Raw genomic sequence first — 22,723 nt, 5'->3', positions numbered from 1 at the left:
CCGCCAGTCTAAATGTCATGTGTGTGTCCCACCCCCTTCTCGCTGCAGCTCTCCCCCCCAGCTCGCTACCTCTGCTGACTCCCGCTCCCTGCCTGCCCTCAAAGTATGGTGTATGTGTACTTCAAAGAGATTTACAGGGCCATGCTGATGGGCACATTTTATTTCAAGGGGCTTTCTGATGAACACATTTTATGAGTGTCCGTTAACATAAAATGTGACCATCAGCATGCCCCTTTTTTTATGTTAAGGGGCTTGCTGATGGGCACATTTTATGTTAGGGACACACTGATGGGCACATTTTATGTTAAGGGGCAAGTTGATGGGCACAACATAAAATTTGCTCATCAGAGTGCCCCTTAACATAAAATGTGTCCATCAGCATGCCCCTTAACATTAAATGTATCCATCAGAGTGCCCCTTCACATAAAATAAGGATCATGCTGATGGGCACATTTTATGTTAAGGAGCACTCTGATGAGCATATTTTATGTTAAGTGGCATGCTGATAGGCACATATGTTAAGTGACATGCTGATGGACACATATTATGTTAAGGGGCACTCTGAAGGGCACACATTTTGGAAAGGGGCACTCTGATGGGCACATGTGATGGAAAGGGGCACTCTGATGGGCACATACTATGGCAAGGGGCACTCTGATAGGGATAACTGATGTAAAGGGGCACTCTTATGGGCACACCTGATGTGATGGGGACACCTGATATAAGGGGGCACTCTGATGGAGACACCCTATGTAAAGGGGCACTCTGATGGGGACAACTGATGTAAGGGGACACAATGATGGGAAACACCAGATGTAAGAGGGCCTTATGCTGCAGAAACCTGATGTAAGTGGGCACTCTGATAGTGACACCTGATGTAAAGGGGCACTCTGATGGAAATACCTGATGGAAGGTGGCACTGTGATGGGGAGACCTGATGTAAAGGGGCACTCTGATGGGGATACCTGATGTAAAGAGCCACTCTGATGGGGACAACTGATGTAAAGGGGAACTCTAATGGGCACACCTGATGTAGAAGGAAGAAGGGTCAGCCGCACACCAGAGGATAGATGAATATAGTGTGTATTTATTGATCCATAGGGCACACAAAGCACCAGGACATGAATACAGGACCTGTTAACACGTTTCACATGATCTTGCGCTTAATCATAAGCATAGGTTATGATTAAGCACGAGATTGTGTGAAACGTGTGAACAGGTCCTGTATTCATGTCCTGGTGCTTTGTGTGCCCTATGGATCAATAAATACACACTATATTCATCTATCCTCCGGTGTGCGGCTGACCCTTCTTCCTATTGCATCGTGTGTGGTGGCGAGCCAGAGCCTGCACCTGTCGTGGATTGATCTGGATTGTTTGCCTGAGCAGTATACCTTTGTTCTTTGGATACACACCTGATATAGAGGAGCACTCTGACACACCTGATGTGATGGTGACACCCTATGTGAGGGGTCATTGTGATGAGGGAACCTCATATAATGGAGCACTCTGATGGGGATAACTGATGTAAGGGCACACGCTGATGGGAGACACCAGATGTAAGGGGGCCTTCTTATACAGAAACGTGATGTAAGTGGGCACTCTGATGGGGCACCTTACTTAAGGGGACACTCTGATGGGGACACCTGATATAAGGGGGTACTCTGATGGTGGCAAATGCTATGGAAATTGTACATTTCTCGTTTTTTGATAGACGTACAGTGACTACAATCATTCTGAGTCATAGCACAAACTTGAGATCCAGAAGAAATTTTCCTCCTTGAATTTTAATTTAAATACCCTTGCACTAGATCAGCAATGGGCAAACTACGGCCCGCGGGCCGTATACGGCCCGGCGGACCTTTTAATCCGGCCCGCGGAGCTAGGCTCCCGCTAGGCTCCTCTCACAGTCCGCCCTGAAGACCGGTGTAGCATGAAAATCTGTCTCCTATGAGGATCTGTCCCCCTCAACGTATCTGCGCATGTGCCGGAGATCGCCGATCGGCTGCTAATGCCTGAAACTGGCACATGCGCAGATACGTCGAGGGGGACAGATGCTCATAGGAGACAGATTTTCATGCTACACCGGAACGGCGCGGGAACACGGCAAGAGGAGCGCGCGGAGCAAAGGTAAGTGAATTGACACAGGGGGGACTTGGGGACTTAATATGGGGGATGAATTAATATGGGGGATGAATTACTATATGGGGGATGAATTACTATGGGGGATGAATTACTATATGGGGGATGAATTACTATATGGGGGATGAATTACTATGGGGGATGAATTACTATGGGGGATGAATTACTATATGGGGGATGAATTACTATGGGGGATGAATTACTATATGGGGGATGAATTACTATGGGGGTTGAATTACTATATGGGGGATGAATTACTATATGGGGGATGAATTACTATGGGGGATGAATTACTATATGGGGGATGAATTACTATGGGGGATGAATTACTATATGGGGGATGAATTACTATATGGGGGATGAATTACTATGGGGGATGAATTACTATATGGGGGATTAATTACTATGCTTACTATGGGGGAATATTACTATACTTACTATGGATGACACATACACATCATTCATCTACTCTTGGTCCGGCCCCCGGGTCCAATATATGAACCCATTGCGGCCCTCAAGTCAAAAAGTTTGCCCACCCCTGCACTAGATCATTTGAAAATTAAGCCAATAGTCATCTTTCAGGTACCAAATTAACTAGATTCACAGCCATTCCTCTGACAACATTTCTCATGGTTTGCTTGAATTGAATTAATTTCTGCCTTCAGTACAAGGTATGCAAAATGTAGAAATTCATATTGCATAGTCATATTTGATATTATTGTATTCATTGCAAAAAAGAGATAGTTAATTAGTAGGTGTGAAATGTTGGTTTCCAGGCCTGTCTTGTAATTTTTATTTTACTCCAAAGTATTGTTATTTTTGTATATTGACTTGTTTTACATTGTCTAGTTTCATGGCGCATGTGTATATTTCCTAATATATCAAATATTTTTTTAGGAAAAAATTGAAATGGAGAAAATACAATTAAAGACAACTATGAAGCACAAGGTAAATATATTTCTGAACTTAAATGAAAGTAAAATATGTTCAGTCCAAAGTTTTAAAGTATTTCTGTTTCTCATATAGCAGGTCCAGACCATGTTTCCAGAAACTCCAAAGCAGTCAGCCAAAATAGGAAGTGTACAGACCTCCTCCTCTTTTTCAAGGAGATCAGTTCTTGCAAAAATAGCATCACAAGGGGAGCCTGACAAAAAGTCTGTTAACAAGGTTACATCTCCATGGACCACTTCTAAGATCTGCAATTATGCAGCTCCAAAGGTACAAATCTTTTTCTGTGCTTTTCAACCAGCTACAGGAACGCATATACAAGAGCCATGGACATGCTTGTTTTGACAAGTTGTAATCAATGTAAGCATTTCTGGAGTCAGTCAGGACTTGATTGTGATAAAACCCAAGAGAAAATGAGCATTTGTGAGCATTATGTTGAAAAGGCATTTGTTACCTTTTTTCCATGGTACAGAAATGATCCCCTCAGTACATGTGCATTTCATGTGAGTCTAAAGTTGTGCTGGAGCTGGTCATAGATGGATCAATTTTTGCCCAGTTCAGCAGGGAGCATCCAAAATTGAATCCATCTATGGACATTCCTGTTCCAGAGAAGTTGATTTAACTGGCTTGTTGGAATTCGATCAGTACTGCAGCCATTCAGCTGCAGCACTGATCAGAATATTCTGACAGCGGAGAAGTCCACACTGTCAGAATACAATAACTCAGTGGGGAGGAATACTCTATCCGCCATGCTTGTGTGGGCAGAAAAACCGTTCAGCTGTTTCTGAAAAAAAAAGAGTGGAATATTTTTTACCAAAGGAAAAATAGTAAAAAGAGTAGTAATACCTTCTTAAGAACAAATGCTAAAATATATAAGATCAAAGTCCTTAAAATCCAGGTCCTATGAGTCTGTCACAGGAAGGACAATAAGCTCAATAGTATACTTCACTCCCAGACCTGGCACACTGATTGATACAGAGATGGCAGATCTTTACACATCCACAAACTCTGAGGCAGGGATGAGAAAATCACAGTGCACCAATGTAATTTCAAACTATGACAACTTAATTAAAAGCAGTCCACTCACATTAAATACTTGGAAGTGATTTTCAGAAGTAGTTGTGGAAACCAGCGCAGATAGACATAAGGAAGGCCATAGATGGAGCTAATTTCTTTCCTGCAATTCATGAAAGTGTTGACAGGGGAATCCCTCCTGTGGAGCCTTTTTTGTTCTCCTGGCAGGGGAAGCCATCCCCACCGGGAGAATACAGTGATTATTGCTAGTGGCTAGATCCTGCTGTGCCAGCCAAGATTCAAACCATATATGGCCATAGGCCCGAACTGGGAGAAAAAATAGACCTGGGGCATTTTAGACTGAGCAGCCCCAAGCCCAGAGACACTTTCCTTGGAGCCCGGTGGTGAAACGCCAGGGCCCGGTTGCAAGAGTGACCTTTGTTATTTTTTAACATTTGGGGGGCTTTGGTGAGAGGACAAGACCGGAAGGAAGGAAAGAGAGAGAAAAAAAATATATAAGAAAGAGAAGGAAGGAAGGGGAGACAGAGAGAGACAAAGAAAGAAGGGAGGAGAAAAATAGAAGACAGAGAGAGAATTAGAGAAGGAGTGAGAAAGAAGGACGGAAAGAAAGATGGAAAGAGAAAAAAAAAGAAAGAGAAGGAAGGAAGAGGGAGAGAAAAGAGAGAGAAGGAATGAATGAAGGGGAAACAGAGAGAGAAAGAAAGGAGAGAAAGAAAGAGAAGACAGAGAGAGAGAGAGAGAGAGAGAGAGAGAAAAACAGAGAGAGAAAGAAGAATTAGAGAAAAAAGGAAGGAAAGAAAGAGAAGACAGATTGAGAGAGAAGGAAGGAAGAGAGAGAGAGAAAAAAAGAGAAAGAAGGAGAAAGAGAGAAGACACAAGACTGCCAGGAAGTGTGGGCAAGGCAGACACAGGAGGAGAGGGCGGGAGGAGGAGGGGCAGAACCAGATTTCTCTCTCCTCTCCTGTCTGTGGTGGATGGGGAACTGTCAGCACTGGGGGAAGTCTATCCTGACAGGTCCCCCACAGCATCTGCAGGGAGGGGGGAACCCAACGGCAACACTACAGAAGATGAGGGGGTGGGTGGCCGCAGGGGGAGCATACAGAAGCTCACGGCAGCAGGAGATGATAGAAGGGGCAGCTGGGCGGCACATAAAGGAACTGGACTGCATTTCTCTCCTGCCGCCAGTAGCAGAGAAGTAGGCATTCAGTGGTGGCAGGAGAGAAATGCACAGTCTGGTTCCTCTATGTGCCGCCCGCCCGCCTTCCTATCCAGGCGGCCCCAGCCCACCAGGCAAATGCCCGGTGTGCCCTATTACTTTTCCGGGCCAATATGGCTTAAAAGTGTGCTTGTTTCATGGCCAGCTGTGAGAGATGAAACAGGACCCACCCAGAGATTAAAACAGCCAGCGTCCTTGCTACTGAGTGGCTTCTTAGCTCAAGCAATGCATCTATTTCCAGGTACAATTTCCTATGCAATGCATTGTGAGGTTGCAATCCATTTTATCAAGCCTATTAAGAGGGGACTGATGTTGGCATTTTATAGTACTTTATAGTACTCTTGTAGGGGAAAGGGGAAAGAAAGATCTTGGCACTTGATTTATTGATTAGATACAACTCCATTAGAACATTTTAACAATTCAGCTAATGGTATACAAATACATGAAATTAATATAACAATTAATATAAATTAATAGAACAAACAATTCATGTATATAAACTGCAAAAATAATAAATATTAATAAAAAATTAATAAGAAAAATGTGCACCAACCAGCATTCCACTGTAAAGGTGAATCTTCATTACAACAAGTAAATAAAGCTGAATCTTCATAACAGTAAGTAACATTTTAATGTATTGCAATCTTCTGCCAGTAAAGTGCGGCACCATGTGCATCATATACCATAGCCTGTGCACATTCACCAGCTTTTAAGCTGCATAGAGAAAGCAGCAAACAGCACATGAATAAACAGAAGACTTTACAATGTGGAAAAGCAACCTCTTGTTATAGTACTCCTCTCCAGCAGGGGGCCACCACACCACTGATGTAATGAGCCTGGGAGGGACCCTCATCACATGGAGCTACAAGAAATTGCATTTAGGAGTTTATTTAATAAAGCTGGAGAGTGCAAAATCAGGCTAATTTCTGCATAGAAACCAATCAGCTTCTAACCTCAGCTTGTTCAATTAAGCTTTGGCAATAAAACCTGGAAGCTGATTGGTTTCTATGTAGAAGTGAGCCTGATTTTGCACTCTCCAGCGTTAGTAAATAAACCCCATAGTGTAGTAATTTATTCATAAAATGCATTAACATCCATATATTAAAATTACAAAGCAGAGTTTTTCATCACAGCCAAAGAGCAAGCCACAGTATGGGAATTGCACTTACTAATATGACTGCCGATCCCAGTACCGGAAGCAGCGGTGTGACGTCAGCACGTATAGCTCCTCCCAGTGCAGTTAGTGCAAATACACGTATTCAGGGGACACTAAAGTTGCCTGGATAGATCATTTTCTAGCACTGACTGCTTTTGTGGCTATTATACGAATACATATACCACCACTGGCCACAGAACAGGGACCGACAGTTTGGTTCCTAGCACTATTTTTGAATGTCACAAGTTTTTAATGTGAGTGTACACTGCTTTTTCATAAAGTTGTCACTGTTTGATATTACATTGGTGAGCTGCACTATGTGTTTTTCTCAGCCCTGCCTCAAAGTTCATGGATGTGTAAAGATTTCCCATCTCTACTGTATTAAGCAACCTGTCAGCTCCAGGAGTGAACTATACGATTGTGTATTGTTACTCTGATCCCATTTTTTGAGTCTCTGTTATAATTAAAGAGGTATTTGTGCTCTTTTTTGCTATTTTATCTTAAACATTCCTTTGGTAGATTTGAACTGCAATTAACTCCTTGGTTGTTACTTTTAGGTTGGCCCGTACACAATTTGTGCTCCAATGAACTGTTTATTTATTTTAATATTTTTTACCACCTGTCATTTTAGGTGATTCTTGAACATAGTATGTATTCATCACTTGCATGTACAGATCTATGGCTGAGAACAACTTGCAATGAGAAGTCCGTCAGAACCTCCTAATTTTCCTCCTCATCTGATGCTTTTCTCTTCAGCACAGCTAACACTGAGCATTGCTAAATACAGTCACAGAAATATACTCTTATTGAGTTTGGGCTTAGGCTAGGTTCACCCCTATGCAGGTTATGTTTGATCCGTTTCTGTAGTGCTTTTTGCAGTGCGCTTGCGTTTTACACATGTGTTTTTGATGTGTTTTGCTTTTTTTTTCTTGTTGCTAGGCAGATTAAAAACACAAAATGCAGCAAAAACACACTACATGCTTTTCTGCAGCATTGAAGTCAATAGAACCAAAAACGCAACTTTTTGCGTTCAAAAAAGTCCCTGACCCTTTCCAAAAAATGCACCTGGTGAAAACACGGATGTGAACGTGTCCCATAAGAAATCATGTTAAATGGTCTGTAGTGCGTTTCTGCAAAATGCAAAACACTGCGGAAAACGCTCAGGTGTGAACCTAGGGTTAGATGTTGTAGTATGTTTGCGTAGTTATCAAGCATTGCTGCTTTTCAGATATACAACCCCTGGCAAAAAGTATGGAATCACCATTCTTGGAAAATGTTCATTCAATTGTTTAATTGTGTAGAAAAAAAACTAATCACAGACATGCCTCAAAACTATTTTCATTTAACATTCCAACCTTCTGACTTCTGTCAGTTGCAACTGATTTGCAGATCAAGCAGAGGAAAAAATATGGAATCACTCAATTCTGAGGAAAATATTATGGAATCATGAAAAAAACACTACAGTACACCACTAGTACTTTGTTGCACCACCTCTGGCTTTTAGAACAGCTTGAATTCTCTGAGACATGGATTTAACTATCAACAAACAGTATTCTTCATCAATCTGGCTCCAACTTTCTGTTATTGCACTTGCCAGATCAGCTTTCCAGGTTGGAGCCTTGTCATGGACCATTTTCTTTCATTTCCATCATAGTTTTTCAATTGGATTGAGGTCCAGACTATTTGCAGGCCATGCTATTGACATTATGAGGTTTATTTGGCAAAGCTGGAGAGAGCACAAACTGACTCATTTCTGCACAGAGACCAGTCAGCTTCTAGTTTTTATTGCCAAAACTTAATTGAACAAGCTGAGGTTAGAAGCTGATTGGTTTCTGCGCAGAAGTGAGACTGATTTTGCACTCTCCAGCTTTAGTAAATAAACCCCTATATGTCTGTCTTTCTTGAAGCAAAGTTTTCACGGCTTTTGCCATATGGCAAGATGCTATATCATCCTGAAAAATGATATGGTCATCACCAAACATCCTTTCAATTGATGCAGTAAGAAAAAAGCGTCCAAATTCTCAATAGAAACTTGTGCATTTATTGAAGATTTAATGGCTGTCATCTCCCCGTACCTTTACCTGACATGCAACCCTATATCACCAATGATTGTGGAAATTTGCATGTTTTCTTCAGGCAGTTCCAGCATGATCACCCTGCCCAATGTAGATTTGTGATTCATCACTGAATATCACTTTCATCCAGTCATCCACAGTCCATGATTGCTTTTCTTTAGGCCAGTGTAACCTTGTTTTTTTCTGTTTAGGTGTTAATAATGGTTTTCGTTTGGCTTTTCTGTATATAAATCCCATTACCTTTAGGTGATGTCTTATAGTTTAGTCACAGACTTTGACTCCATTTTCTGCCCATTTGTTCCTCACTTATTTTGTTGTGCATTTTCTGTTTTCAAGGCATATTGCTTTAATTTTTCTGTCTTGATGCTTTGATGTCTTCCTTGGTCTGTCAGTACGCTTCCCTTTTACAACCTTTCCATTTGATTTGTACTTGGTCCAGATTTTAGACACCGCTGACTGGGAACAACCAACATCTTTTGCAACATTCTGTGATGGTTTACATTCTTGAAGAAGTTTTATAATCCTCTCCTTTGTTTCAACTGACATCTCTCATGTTGGAGCAATGATTCATGTCAATCAGCTTGGTGCAGTAGCTCACCAAGGTGTGCAAGCACTCTTTTTTAACTGCAGACTAATTAGCAGATGTAATCTGATGCAGATGTTTGTTTTAGAACTGCAAGGTACATGATAATTCCATAATATTTTCCTCAGAATTGAGTAATTCTTACTTTTTTCCTCTGCTTGATCTGCAATACAGTTTGCAATTGACTACACTTTTATTTTTTAAGTGTTTCTTAAAGCCAGAAGGTTGAAATGTTAAATGAAAATAGTTTTGAGGCATGTCTGTGATTAGTTTTTTTTTCTAGACAATTAAACAATTGAATGAACATTTTCCGAGAGTTGTGATTCCATACTTTTTGCCAGGGGTTGTACTTTTAATTGCATGGTTCTTAAATCCCACATTATTCGGTTACCCCAAGAGATAATTTATAGATCACATGCTTACAAATATTAGACCACAGAATGCTATCTCAGTTCTAAAAAAAAATATGACCTGCCCACTGTCACAAATTGTGTACATTTATTATCTGGACATAGTATAAAGTCCTTGATTTCACAATACATTAGTTAAAAGGTACAACATACTTTGTTTGCAATCAGTATGCCATATTTATACATATTTAATTAAATATGTTGGTTTTTCAGACATATTCTGTGAAGACCCCACCAAAGTTTGCCAATTTACCTGACCGTTTTAATGCATGTCTTGATGATCCAGCAAAGAAGAAAAGAAAAGTTTCTGTTGATTTTGAATTCCATTCTGATAGCTCCGAAAGCACAGACATTCTGGTAAAATATTTTATTCAACAAAATATATCTTATCAGTTTTGTTAGTACTTATAAATATTAGTGCATTTTCAAACATTATCCTTAGGAAATACAGGTGCTTTCTTTCTGACTTTCAATTAGAGAGTTCTAAAGTTTCTTTCTCTGAGTTTGTAAAAGAACTTTATTTGCCTACTAAGGAATGTAAGAAGTCATTATCTGGAACACACATTTGTTCATATACCAATATTAGAAATTTATGTACAAAAACGTATAGTACACTTATGTAAATGTTGATGAAAAAGAAGATTTTTAAACATTTTTTACAAATAAATATCTGAAAAGTGTTGCATTTGTATTCAGCCCCCCTGAGTCGGTACTTTGTAGAACCACTTTTCACTGCAATTACAGCTGCAAGTCTTTTTGGGCATGTCTCTACTAGTTTTGCACATTTAGAGAGTGAAATTTCTGTCCATTCTTCTTTGCAAAATAGCTCAAGCTCTGTCAGATTTGATGGAGAGTGTCTGTGAACAGCAATTTTCAAGTCTTGCCACAGATTCTCAATTGGATTTAGGTCTGGACTTTGACTGGGTCATTCTAATCATGAATATGCTTTGATCTAAACCATTCCATTGTGGCTCTGGCTGTATGTTTAGGGTCATTGTCCTGCTGGAAGGTGAACCTCTGTCCCAGTCTTCACAGAACAACTGTATTTATACTGAGATTAAATTACACAGAGGTGGAATCTATTTAGGTGAATTCTGAAAGCAATTGGTTACACTAGATTTTAGTTAGGGGTATCAGAGTAAAGGGGGCTGAATACAAATGCACACCACAGTTGGTCAGATGAGACCAAAATGGTACTTTTTGGCCTAAAAGCAATATGCTATGTGTGGCGGAAAACTAACACTGCACATCACCCTGAACATACCATCCCCACCGTGAAACATGGTGGTGGCAACATCATGTTGTGGGGATGCTGTTCTTCAGCAGGGACAGGGAAGCTGGTCAGAGTTGATGGGAAGATGGATGGAGCCAAATACAGGGCAATCTTAGAAGAAAACCTGTTAGAGTCTGCAAAAGACTTGAGACTGAGGTGGAAGTTCACCTTCCAATAGATCAACGACCCTAAACATACAGCCAGAGCCATAATGGAATGGTTTAAATCAAAGCATATTCATGTATTAGAATGGCCCAGTCAAAGTCCAGACCTAAATCCAATTGAGAATCTGGTAAGACTTGAAAATTGTTGTTCACAGATGCTCTCCATCCAATCTGACAGAGCTTGAGCTATTTTGCAAAGAAGAATGGGCAAAAATGTCACTCTCTAGATGTGCAAAGTTGGTAGAGACATGCCCGAAAAGACTTGCAGCTGCAGTTGCAGTAAAAGGTGGTTCTACAAAGTACTGACTCAGGGGGGCTGAATACAAATGCGCGCCACAATTGTCAGATATGTATTTGTAAAAAATGTTTAAAAACATTTATAATTTTCCTTCCACTTCACAATTATGTGCCACTTTGTGTTGGTCTATCACATAAAATCCAATAAAATACATTTAAGTTTTTGGTTGTAACATGACAAAATGTGGAAAATTTCAAGGGGTATCAGTACTTTTTCAAGGTACTGTAATTATCATTACTTCTGTGCTCATTGCATCATATGAATTTGTCTAATTAAGTATCTCTGGATTCCAAACTGTTCAGTTCAGGTAAATGTAGATATTCTATTTGAAACTTCCAGACCAGTTTTATTCATTATGGAAGGCTGATAACAGATGATCTTTCCATGCACAGGGTAATTCCATCACAACACAGAGTAAAAATGTTACAGCCTCCTGGTTAATTGTTGCACAGCTCTGTGTGTTTTGAACAAACTGCTTCAGTCCCAGCCTCCCTGTGTACTTGTTATTCCAGTCACCAGACTAGATGGATCAAAATTCAGCTGGTCGGAAGTCACCCCTCTGTCAGAGTACAATAGTTCAGTGGGAGTGATTCCCACATCCAAATCAAATGTGCGGATGAGGGAACTGAGAAATTTTTTTCAACCCCACTGGTGTGAGGGAAAAAAACCCAACTCATCTATGGGCTGCATTAGTCCGCTTACACTCAGACTAATGTGTACTCAATTCACACTGCCAGGTCAGTTGAAACGATCTGCATCTGACTCTTATTTCCATTAACCTCTATGTGCAGGTATAGGCAGAAGAATAATAGGATCATCATTTAGATATGAAATGACTAGTTGTAAAGGTTTTTAATGCAAGGTGTTAAAATTGTAAATATATAACTGTTGTACTGAACCACTTTTTTCTATCATGTTATTATAGGGATTATATAAAAATGATGTGATTTTCAAAAGTGTACATGAGGCATCACATGACACCCTAGTCCCCTATACTCCAAGAAAGGTACACCTGTATTGTCAGTTTTGTTCAGTTGATATTAAAACTTAAAGTGACATCAAACCCAAAAGAAAACATTTATTGTATTGTAGATTGTACCAATTCTTTGATGTAATTACTTTTTTAGAATTTCTTTCTTCTATTTTCATCTGGTGATTTTGCCAGTAAGTCTGTTGTTTTTCAATTAACAAGCTCTTTTGCAGATGTATCAGTTACAGTGTGGAGAAAAAACTATTTAAAACGGACAGGGGTGCTTACAATGATCAGAATTTATTTATTTATGTAAAATATTTATCCCAAAAGGAAAAAAAAATGTTTGCTGTAACTGCTTATAAAGTGTGAGCTGAAGTTTGTAAGTGTATCTAAACCTGCTAGTACATTTAAACACTCCCCCCCCCCCCCCCCCAAATTGACAATGCTACATTCCAAATGTGCCCCCTATGCACTCAGTTACAGGAGGTGTGTTACTGACTAGATCACTAGGTGAAAACAGAAGGAAAAAAGCCTAAAAAAGAAAACTAATGCAGCCTCATCATCTAATGATTGGCAAGCAGCAATATATTACATTTTCAACAGTACATTCTCAAGTTCTAATGCTAAGATTTTATCATTAACCGGACTTAAACAACGATATGAAAGATGTAAAGTGTTACTAACCCCACAACAGTAAAATCAGTCTGTATATGCAGTAAAGCATGCTTGTTATACTCACTGTGGAATCTAACGGGTTAATCCTCCACATTGTATAAAAAAGGATGTTTGATCCTGTCTTCTCTAATCCTCCCGTTCTTCCACTGTCCCCAATCCATCTGTGATAGTACAGAGCTCTAGGAGGCACTCTTGAAAATGCTCAGTTTGATGTGTATTGCTAGAGAGTTTTTCATTTTTTCTTTGGGAGAGTGCATGTGATCAGCACAGGGCCAATCAGAACTGTCCTGACAGAGGGCCAGGGGTCATGCAGCCTCATAGGACTATCAGGAGAGAATGAAACCTCCTCCTACAAGCTTTAACCAGTGCTCGGCTGAACACTGATAGAAGTCACAAGACTGCTCTAACTGCTGATGAGAATAGATATTTAGCTTTTTATGTTTACAAAAATAATTGCATTTCCATATTCTGTGTACTGTGGGAGACTACATATAGTGAATGCAGGGTCTTGGGTTTAGTAACACTTTAATACTTTTGGGACATTGGGATCTATGTAAAAAGCAGTGGTATGGCAGTAGTGCAGCTCTATCACTGCTTTAGGACAAAAGCTGTGTGCTTAACAAATCTAAGCTGGTGAAACACTATCAAATAAAGGGGAAGATAAAAATTGAGAAGTGAGCCTGGTTTTGTGACCTGGCAAAGTCCCATGACTTGCTCTCCTCTAGTCAAGGAATTCTCTCTGCTGTGTTAGTGCCTGTGTCGACAAGATTGACTTGCTTCAAATGGGTTTTGAAATCCCAATCAAAATCTGTGTCACGCTGATACCATCAACACAGTCCCAAAACCCATTAACACAGGCCCTTTAATAGAGGTAACTCAACACAGTGGCCTATATTTTATATTTTTATATATTATGAATTGGCCACAAAATGCAAGTATTAAGAAATGATGCATTGTGTGTAAAAGAGAGCTATAAGCAATATAAAGAAACTAGCTCCTTCGACCTAAAGCCATACAGCCCGTTCTGAACATTTTGGACAACCAGTTTACAGCACCATACAATTCACATAAATTGAGTGTATTAAACATCATTTACAGTAGTTCTACCTTTGTGCGTGGGTTAAACCCCAACAAATACAATTTACGATTTATGATTTATGTGTTTCCTCATTTTTTTAGACTCTCACTGAATCATCTATCAAGCCCCGTATTGTCTCAAATATAAAAAATATGCAAGCTGGCTGGGCTGCATTTCCCAAAGTAGATCGAAGACGAAAAATGAAAGCTGCTTAATAATATTTCAGTGAAATTTGCAGAACCTGCCCAGTTTCATTTTTTATGATTTTAATTTTTAAAGATTGTTACATTTGTTTAATGTTTATAATAGTTTTTATTTAGGGGCATTTCTTTGAATGTATACGGTCATTAAAGAGGGGATTGTTAAAAGATTTTTTAAGGCAGTTAAAAATGTGTGAGCCTTAACTGAGCCTAATCTTGCCAGGAATGGGAATAGTGCTTCTTGTCCCATAGAAAAAAATGAGTATCATCGTATGACTAATCTATGTTTTAGGTACACTCTGTATTTATAGCATGCATAATGGTTTCCCTGTGTTTGAAGAAAGTTAATTATTTTTACTTAAAGTTTGAGATTCTAGTGAATAATATAGTTTTAATATACCCATATTCTTCCCATTTTTATGGTGTTCCTTAAATATCTTAAAAAATTGTAAAAGCAATTGTGCAAGTTGCTAGTTATATGTTAAGGCACACTGGAGCTCCTTTAGAGCCAATTCACACTGACTTGCGCTAAAATGTATGTACCTTTCCATGCATTTTGATGTCCGTTGACATACATTTTGCACTTTAGCGCAACGCAATGTTATGTTGTGAATAGGAGACAGTGGAAAATATTGTTTTTCAGATGTCCTTCCGCTGATCTGCGTTTTACAGCAGCACTGGGGTGAATTGGCCCTTAAACATACAAACAGTGCTACAGCTGCTGTTCAACCTAAGGCAAGGAAAGTGAAGCAAATGAATATAGATCAGGTTTTATCTGTCTGTCACTGGGCAAATGAGGCAAGAAACCTGCTGGATTACTATGGGCTACTGCTCTACTTTTCTGAATGTTTTCTCCTATTTCGAATTTTCCATTGCGGTTCTCATTAAACTACTAAAAACAGCCACTATGTTCCTGATTTACTAAAGTGGGAAGGGCATGAAATGTTAAGTAAGTATAGGTGAGCCTGTGTACACTTCCAACATTCTATCATGTGAAGAAGTATTTTTAAAATCTTCTGCACATGATTGGAAGTGAATACGTTTACAACTAACCTCACTTTTCATTAGCAAATTAAGTCCATTTGTAGTTTTGCACTTGACCACAAATCACTGATATTCACACTTCTTAAATGTGGTTGAATATATTTTCAAAGTGTCACTTTCATAACACCAGTCAGTATGGAATTAATACAGAGAGTAATGATGTGCAGTAACTCATAGCAGTCCGTCACAAGTTTGTTTTTTATGACACTCAAAACTACCAAAGCTGATATATGACTGATTGCTGTTCTTTTCAAATTGCTATGCACATCATTATGGTATCCGTATGTTCTATATACATGCACATCACCCAAAATGACTAACATAACCTTAATATTTGATCCAAACAGTTATCAATACTTTCCTGCATATCCTAGCTAGTTGTTGGCAATTTTTCATTGATTGGTCTTTTGGTTTTAAACCTGGCCTAAAATATTCCAAGAAAGCAATAGTGATGAACTGTAAGTACCCTTTTTGGTCTTTAAGTAAATCTGAGTCTCCTTGGATCCCAGGCCCAGGATGTACATGGAGCCTCAATCTGTGCCCAAGTCTAGATGAACCTCCTCCTCCCAGCACAAAACTCTGCCCCTGTTATGTAACTTTCAATGGCAGAACTTAAGTGGGTAGTAGAAGCTGTGGAATTATGTGACAAGGTAATGGGGCATAGCTCCAGGAAAAGGCAGAGCTTAAAACCCAATACTGGGCACCTTCATTTTTATATTTTGAGACACCTTAAAACTTGTGTACTTTTCCCTTAATGAACTTTCCTTGTGCTTTCGTGAAAATTCTTATAAACGCTGTTTTTAAGTTCTCCAGAAAGAGCATTGAAAAGTACCTCTGACTCTCCAACACATCAGAGAGGCTTCTATAACAGACACTAGTTCCAATTATTGTCTCTGCCCCCTCTGTTTGCTTTGCCATTGACAAAGCACAGCCTGTAATGAAACTTTAATCTGAACTGAAGCAGGCCCCGTCTACTGTATATCCTGGGCCTGAGATTCACAGCAGATCTACAGACATAGGTGCCTGCACTTCAGAACTGTAATATTTTAGGCCAAGTCTTAATAACTATGGATCACTAACAATACCTATAGGTTTATTTAGATAGCAGTTACATATTTTACTGTTCCTCACTTTATTTGGCAGGTCTGCAAGCTTGTATGTTTGATGTGACCCTCTAAGTTAGTTTGCAATTAAAACTAATAAATTAGTTTCAACTTGAGTGTCCAAGTATGATTTTTTTTATCAGATTATAAATAATATTTTGAAACTGTGAGTTGCAAAAAGTCACAAATAAGATCTGCATGTTTGAATTATGTTCAGAAGTTAGCAATATGTGATTTAGCGCACAATAACTTGGTCATCCATTTGAATACACATGAAATTATCGAAAATGTCCAATACAATTGTATCATATTTTGTCAAAATACAAAGCAAACGTTGAAAAAAACAGAAGTAAAATGGATGATGAATATTTATGGAGAAGTAGGATGCTGAAATATCAGTGGCATTTTCTCATACCCAATTTTGGGAAGCCACCACACCAGCTGTTTTCTGCCACATTTTTGATGGTTCAAAAACAGCTAGGTGTGCAGGAAAATTGGTGACTGAACTTAGAGCTAAATGAAAGTATTTATAAAAAAGATGCCATCATTTTGAAAAATAGGTAAGCACACCTGCCCATCTGGAACAAACCTGCAAAGCTTATCTCATATTGATGTACTAACCATACATATTTTTGTTCTCACAGAGCATGTGTACCCTTGTACAATGGTGACATAATTCAATTAATCAAAGCAAAAATGTTAGAAAATTGGCAGCGACTTTTAGCGGGACTGCAGGACTGCAACGGACATTCTGACACTGGGGGGGAACTAACTTGGTGTCACTGACATTCCCCAGTGACACCAATACATTGCTCAGTACTAAAAAAAAGCACTGACACTGTACAGGAAGGCGTTAATATGAGGGGGTGATCAAAGGGTTAACTATGTGTAGTGTTTTACTAGGGGGCAGGATGTGTGTGATTCACTGAAATCGCACTGCTCTGGATGGCTGTGCTGTGCACGATTTTGTGCACCCCTGCCTCCCTGCTATAGGGCAGCGGGGAAGCGGTTAAAGGAGTAGCGTCCTAGTGTGTTGTTACTTTAAATTAGACATCTGGGCCTTTTCACCCAGGCTAGGATTCAATAACACCATTTCTGGCTGATTTACTAAAGGAAAATGTGCTGTTCACATTGCAAAGAAAGTTGCACTTTGCATTTCCCCCAGAGCTTAGTAAAGGGGTGAAACGCTGTTGACTTCCATCTTCCAATCATTTGCAAGCAAAAATTTTGTTTTTCTATTTTCCTTGCATGTGATTGGCTATTCTTTGTAAACTGAAAATTCACCACATTTACTAAGCTATGGGAAAAATCCTTGCAAAGTGAACAGCCTATTTGCCTTTAGCAAATCAACCCCATGTAATAAGTGGTGCAAACAGCAGTATTATTGCCTATATGAATTAGTGGGATTATACTGTATATTACACTAGCAAAACTGTAAAAAAGATGAAGGCCCCTGAAACCCCTCAGGGAGAGGGAGCCTTGACTGGTGGAAGCATGGCTATAGCGTGGGTGTTGGCCTAACGCAGGGAGGTTAAGTGACTCCTTAAGGATTGACTACAAGGCCTTGAGGTGAATGGGCAGAGCTTTAACTCTAAAAAAAGACTACACTGAGGCATCTCACTGATGCGGAAATTCAGCCTTCAGAAGAGTTGTAACTAATTTATTTGTAGTTTAACTACTGCTCCTGACAAATGCATTGTGGAGGCAGCCAGATCAGTTTTACATTGCAGGCATTGCACTTGCTGTGGCTCTCTCTGCAATTACATGGACTTGTAATTCCCAACAGGTATTAAAGTAATGCTGTTTCCAATACTACAAACAGTTTCATTAAAAAAGACAGTGCAAAGGAAGCTACATTTGACCATCAAGATGACAGTTTTTTGTTTTTTTACTAATGTGCCCACATAGGTCTACTTCCTTTCAGTCAATTGTGAGAGCGCCAGCGGTATCCAAGAAAGGCATCTGCTGGCTGTTTACTGAAAATCATGATAAGTGGTACACCACATGTCTCTTTAAACATGAGTGTCACATTGCGGTAGCACCCATCCAGCGGTTTGCTTTTTCAGGATAAAAAAAAACTACCAAACTGGGCTTCCTATGAAGGTGGACCCCAGTGAGTGTCCTATGCATAAATTTATGAAAACAATCTATAGTAATAATTGTGCAAATAACTCCAAAAACTAAATTGCCACTAAGCATCAAAAGTGCTTTCACTGCACTCATATATATAAAAACTTTGTATATATAACTATAGGGGATTATTTTGCTAAAACTGGAGAGTGCAGCTCTGCAGAAAAAACAATCAACTTTCAAGTTTTAGAAAGTTAGAAACTGATTAGCTACCTTGCACAGATAAACCAGATTCTGAGTGCACCGCTTTTAGTAAATCTACCCCATATAGCCTTCAGCCCAATATGAATGATGACAACAATATATAACAATATCATCTCCAAATTACATTAAATTTAAAATGATGGAACACACAAAGATGTAGACTAGAAGGCAATAGAATATCTAAGCGTTTCACTTAGAAATCTTCACCAGGAGCACTTATTGTGCTGGTAATAAAAGAACAAACATTAGAATACCCAAAATACAATACAAAGAATGTAGTATAACAAGCAGGCTAAGCATGTGATACTACATTGGACATGGCTTCTCACAGCTGATATAAGTATACAAAGCCATAGCTTAATTGAACAAGCTGACGTTAGAAACTGACTAGCTACCTTGCACAGATAAACCAGATTCTGAATGCATTTGTTCAGCAAAGAGAAGAGAGGATCGAGTCATCCAGGTCCAGTCTGATGTACACCACCGAAGGCAGGCACAAATATATAGAGGGGCGTAACACCACACAGGGTTATAATCTAGTAGTAGTGGTTTATTCTGAACATGAAAAAAAAAAAAAAGTAATCATACAGTAATAGACATGTAATGCCCTCCAGGTTAGCTAGCTAATTTGGTGTTAGAATCTGAGTAGCAGCCTGGGATGAGTCAGCCTGTGAATGAGAGGTTACCTCAGAACAGGCTAGGGAGGTTCTGAAGGTCAGACCTTTTGGAGCCCTCCCACCTCTCCAGAAACCTGAAAGCTTTCTGGAATAGGGATGGAGGAGGGGAGAAAGCTCTGATCTGCATGCCTGCGGACCTTGGCCAATCCCCTAGCAGGAAGCTGGGCATGGTGACCAAGGCAACCCTTAAGAATCACAAAGCCTGGGAGTGTGAGTTCAGTGTCGGGTGGAAGATGGAGTGAGAGGCTGGAGCTTGGAGCCTGGGAGGGGGCCCAGGGAAAGGGCCTACCTACAAGCAGGTGCTGGAGAAGGGGATCTCACTGTACCACCATCTACCAGGAAGGACATCCCAGTGTAAGGCCTGAAGGCAGCCACCAACCCATTAAGCTATCAGGAAGGACAGTGCAAGTAACCCTACACCCCTTGGACCAGATAGGGGGAGAGGGCAGTCAGCTGGAGAACCCAACTAGCTCCTCAGGTGGGACTGTTGAAGTTTATGGGTTCCCTTGCCCAGGAAATACTATCAGTACAGAAAGGTGAAGAGGAGGATTCATCTGGGGTCTGAGGAGGTATACCCAAAAGCTGGAGGGCTCTCAGAGAAGAGACAGTCTTTTTTATAATTGTCCATAGACCTGTAGATAGTTACTACGGTGTTGTTTTGCAATTCACAGGGCATCCCATGCATTCCTCAACCCTATCCAAGTTCAATACCCCTTCATTAAAATACAAAAACAAGTCTAAGGACTGGTTACTGTCTTCAGTGTGCAAGTGTGGAGGAAGAAAATGCGTGTTGCCTGACTGCAGAACTATAGGAGGGCCCATAACTCAGCATCCCCTAAGAGGGTAGTGCTACAGGCAGATACAAAAAACTGGTTACAAAATAAAACATAAAACTAAAGAAGAAAAAATTTAATTTACATATCTGAAAAGGAGTGGGAAGAAGTACCAGCTTATTAAATCCCACTCCTTCTCCAAAATTAATATTAATAAATTATCCAGCTTCCTATCAGTATAATGTTATACAATAATTAATAATCCTAATATATTATTGTGACAGACCCAACCGACACGGGCTTTTGGAGGGGACTAGCTTTCTACCCACTGATTATGGCCCATGGAGGAGACCAGGGATTTTGTCTGCTTCTCCCAGTCAGAGCATGGAAAAGAGTTCAGTTCAGCCTCACATCCCATGGAGAGAGCAGATCATTCTCTGATGATGGACAACAACGTGATGAATGCTGAGAGTGAGGCTTGGATTAATTATCTGAATAAAGAAAATAAAGCTTCCCATCTGGAGTGGATGGAAAGGTGTAATATTAATCTTGTACATGTTAATGATCAGAGGAAATATGGTGGCCCTCCTGCAGACTTGGTTGGAGAAGCTCCTCCACTTGGGACAGAAATATTTATCAACAATCTCCCTCAAGAAATCTATGACTATAAATAATTCCACTTTTTCAGACAGTTGAAATATTGTATGAATTTTGTCTTATGATGAATTTTCTAGTGGACAGATTACAGAAGTGAAAGCCAAACATTTGAAAGACAGCATGTATTATTTACTTTGTGTATTCAGGGTTGTGGTTGCCAGTCTGTCTGGGGTGGGGTCCCTGACTTGTCAGGTGGGCTCCCTGACTGGTCTGGGTGCCTGGTTGTTGATTAGCTTATTGTTAATTAGATCACTGTTTAAATAGGTTACTGTTAGCTGCTAGATGTTCATTAGATGTACTGATGATATTACTGTTTGAAGTTTGCATTGTTTAGGATAATGTGATCAAGCTCTTATCTGATTTTGTGTAGTATAAATTCAGTGTGATTTTTCAATAACCTTAAATTTCTGTTTGCACCTGAGCTAGTTTTGTCTAGTTCTTGGGTGCAATAACCAGCTATAACATCTTGTTCCTGTGTTTCAGTGGTGAGGAAGTAGTTCTCTGACAGAAGCACCAAGGTGGGATTCCATCACATTTGATTAGCAGCAGTGGGATATGCTTTCTCCCTACGTAGCAGTTCCAAACCACTACCTGCTGAGAACAAGTGTTGGGTGATATCAGAGAAGTGTTTCAGGATCTGGTCACCATGGAGGCAGAGTTCCAGTGGTGAATGCAAGATACATTTGTCCAGTATGGAGAGCCTGGCTCTGCCCAGGACGTGCTGGAATTGAGAGACACAATCTTCTGGGAGCTCTGGAGGGAGGCTTTCCAAGTGGAGAAAGACTGTTATGAAAAGGTTCTCCCTATGACCATGGATACGTACTGGCTGCAGCTGGACTTGCTTATACTGTTTCAAGCAGAGCATCCTTGGGAGGAATGTCTGACAGAGCTGGATAGGCTGGTCTAGATGGAAACGGTGGTGGACGATGGGTGTAGGGCGCTGCAATGGTATACCACTCAAGTGTGTCCGTGGCTGGAGAACAGCAATCCCATAAAGGCTATGACTTCGGTGTCCCGGGATTGATATTTGAAGTGCTTCACGAAGATCCATAGTTTGTTAATGCAGCAGAATGGAGATGGGAGGTCATCCGAGATTTTAGAAAGTTGGAACTTTTCAGTGTGCTTGGATTGAGTAGTGACTTGGACTTTATAGTCACACAAAAATGGGATAAGGAACCAGCATAAAAAATACTGTTCAACAAAGCTCAGCAGTATGCCCCAGCACCCATAGATGCTATGGATAATGAGTCACCTGTTGAAGCGCTGGCACTGGGTCTGAGTGCCGCCAGCACGTGACCTGGATTTTCAGCAATTTTGGATCAGCAGGGAGAAGAGGAAATCGTTCTCCCGCACCAACAGTCAGCCAGAGTGGAGGATGTGGGGTCCCCAGCAGAAGCACTGGCATCGGAGCATAGCGTTGCCAACCTCTGCCCAGCAGATTCGGGGATCCAGGGAGAGGAGATAGTGGACCTTTATCCACTGCCACCAGCTCCAGAGACTGGGGATTTAAAACACTTTTCTGCAGAGGAGGAACAACCCAGTGAGCCTTCAGCAGAAAAGCTGGCATCAAGGCATAGTGCTGCTGACCTCTGCCTGCATCAGTGGCCCTAGAGCAGTGGTTCTCAACCTTTCTAACGCCGCGACCCCTTAATACAGTTCCTCATGTTGTGGTGACCCCCAACCATAAAATTATTTTCATTGCTACTTCAGAACTGTAATTTTGCAGTGGGAGGAATAGTGCCCCATCATTGGTATCAGTGGGAGGACTAGCGCCCCATCATTGGTATCAGTGGGAGGAATAGTGTCCCATCGTTGGTATCAGTGGGAGGAATAGTGCCCCATCACTGATGTCAGTGGGAGGAATAGTGTCCCATCGTTGGTATCAGTGGGAGGAATAGTGTCCCGCCATT

General features: G+C 40.4%; 1 protein-coding gene and 1 long non-coding RNA gene across 2 annotated transcripts in view; both read left to right on the top strand.

The window, feature by feature from the left end:
• The window catches only part of LOC149456123 (synaptonemal complex protein 1-like), a 68,602-nt gene extending 56,506 nt beyond the window's left edge, over positions 1-12,096 (top strand). Inside the window, exons 6-9 of the mRNA XM_089685401.1 lie at positions 3,039-3,089; positions 3,168-3,359; positions 9,778-9,921; positions 12,091-12,096. Of these exons, the coding sequence (XP_089541527.1) occupies positions 3,039-3,089; positions 3,168-3,359; positions 9,778-9,921; positions 12,091-12,096 (393 nt within the window). The remainder of the gene's footprint in view (positions 1-3,038; positions 3,090-3,167; positions 3,360-9,777; positions 9,922-12,090) is intronic.
• An 81-nt stretch (positions 12,097-12,177) lies between these two features.
• LOC149456122 (uncharacterized) lies at positions 12,178-16,488 on the top strand. The gene is made up of 2 exons (XR_016313953.1): positions 12,178-12,305; positions 14,127-16,488. It is a non-coding gene; the product is annotated as an uncharacterized LOC149456122 (long non-coding RNA).
• Positions 16,489-22,723: the final 6,235 nt, after the last annotated feature.

Source organism: Staurois parvus, unplaced genomic scaffold (assembly GCF_062004578.1).
Source record: "Staurois parvus isolate SC_StPar_1 unplaced genomic scaffold, SC_StPar_1.0 ptg000375l, whole genome shotgun sequence".
NCBI lineage: Eukaryota > Metazoa > Chordata > Amphibia > Anura > Ranidae > Staurois > Staurois parvus.
The sequence above is the reverse complement of the archived record's forward strand: the minus strand, read 5'-3'. Positions and strand labels throughout refer to the sequence as shown.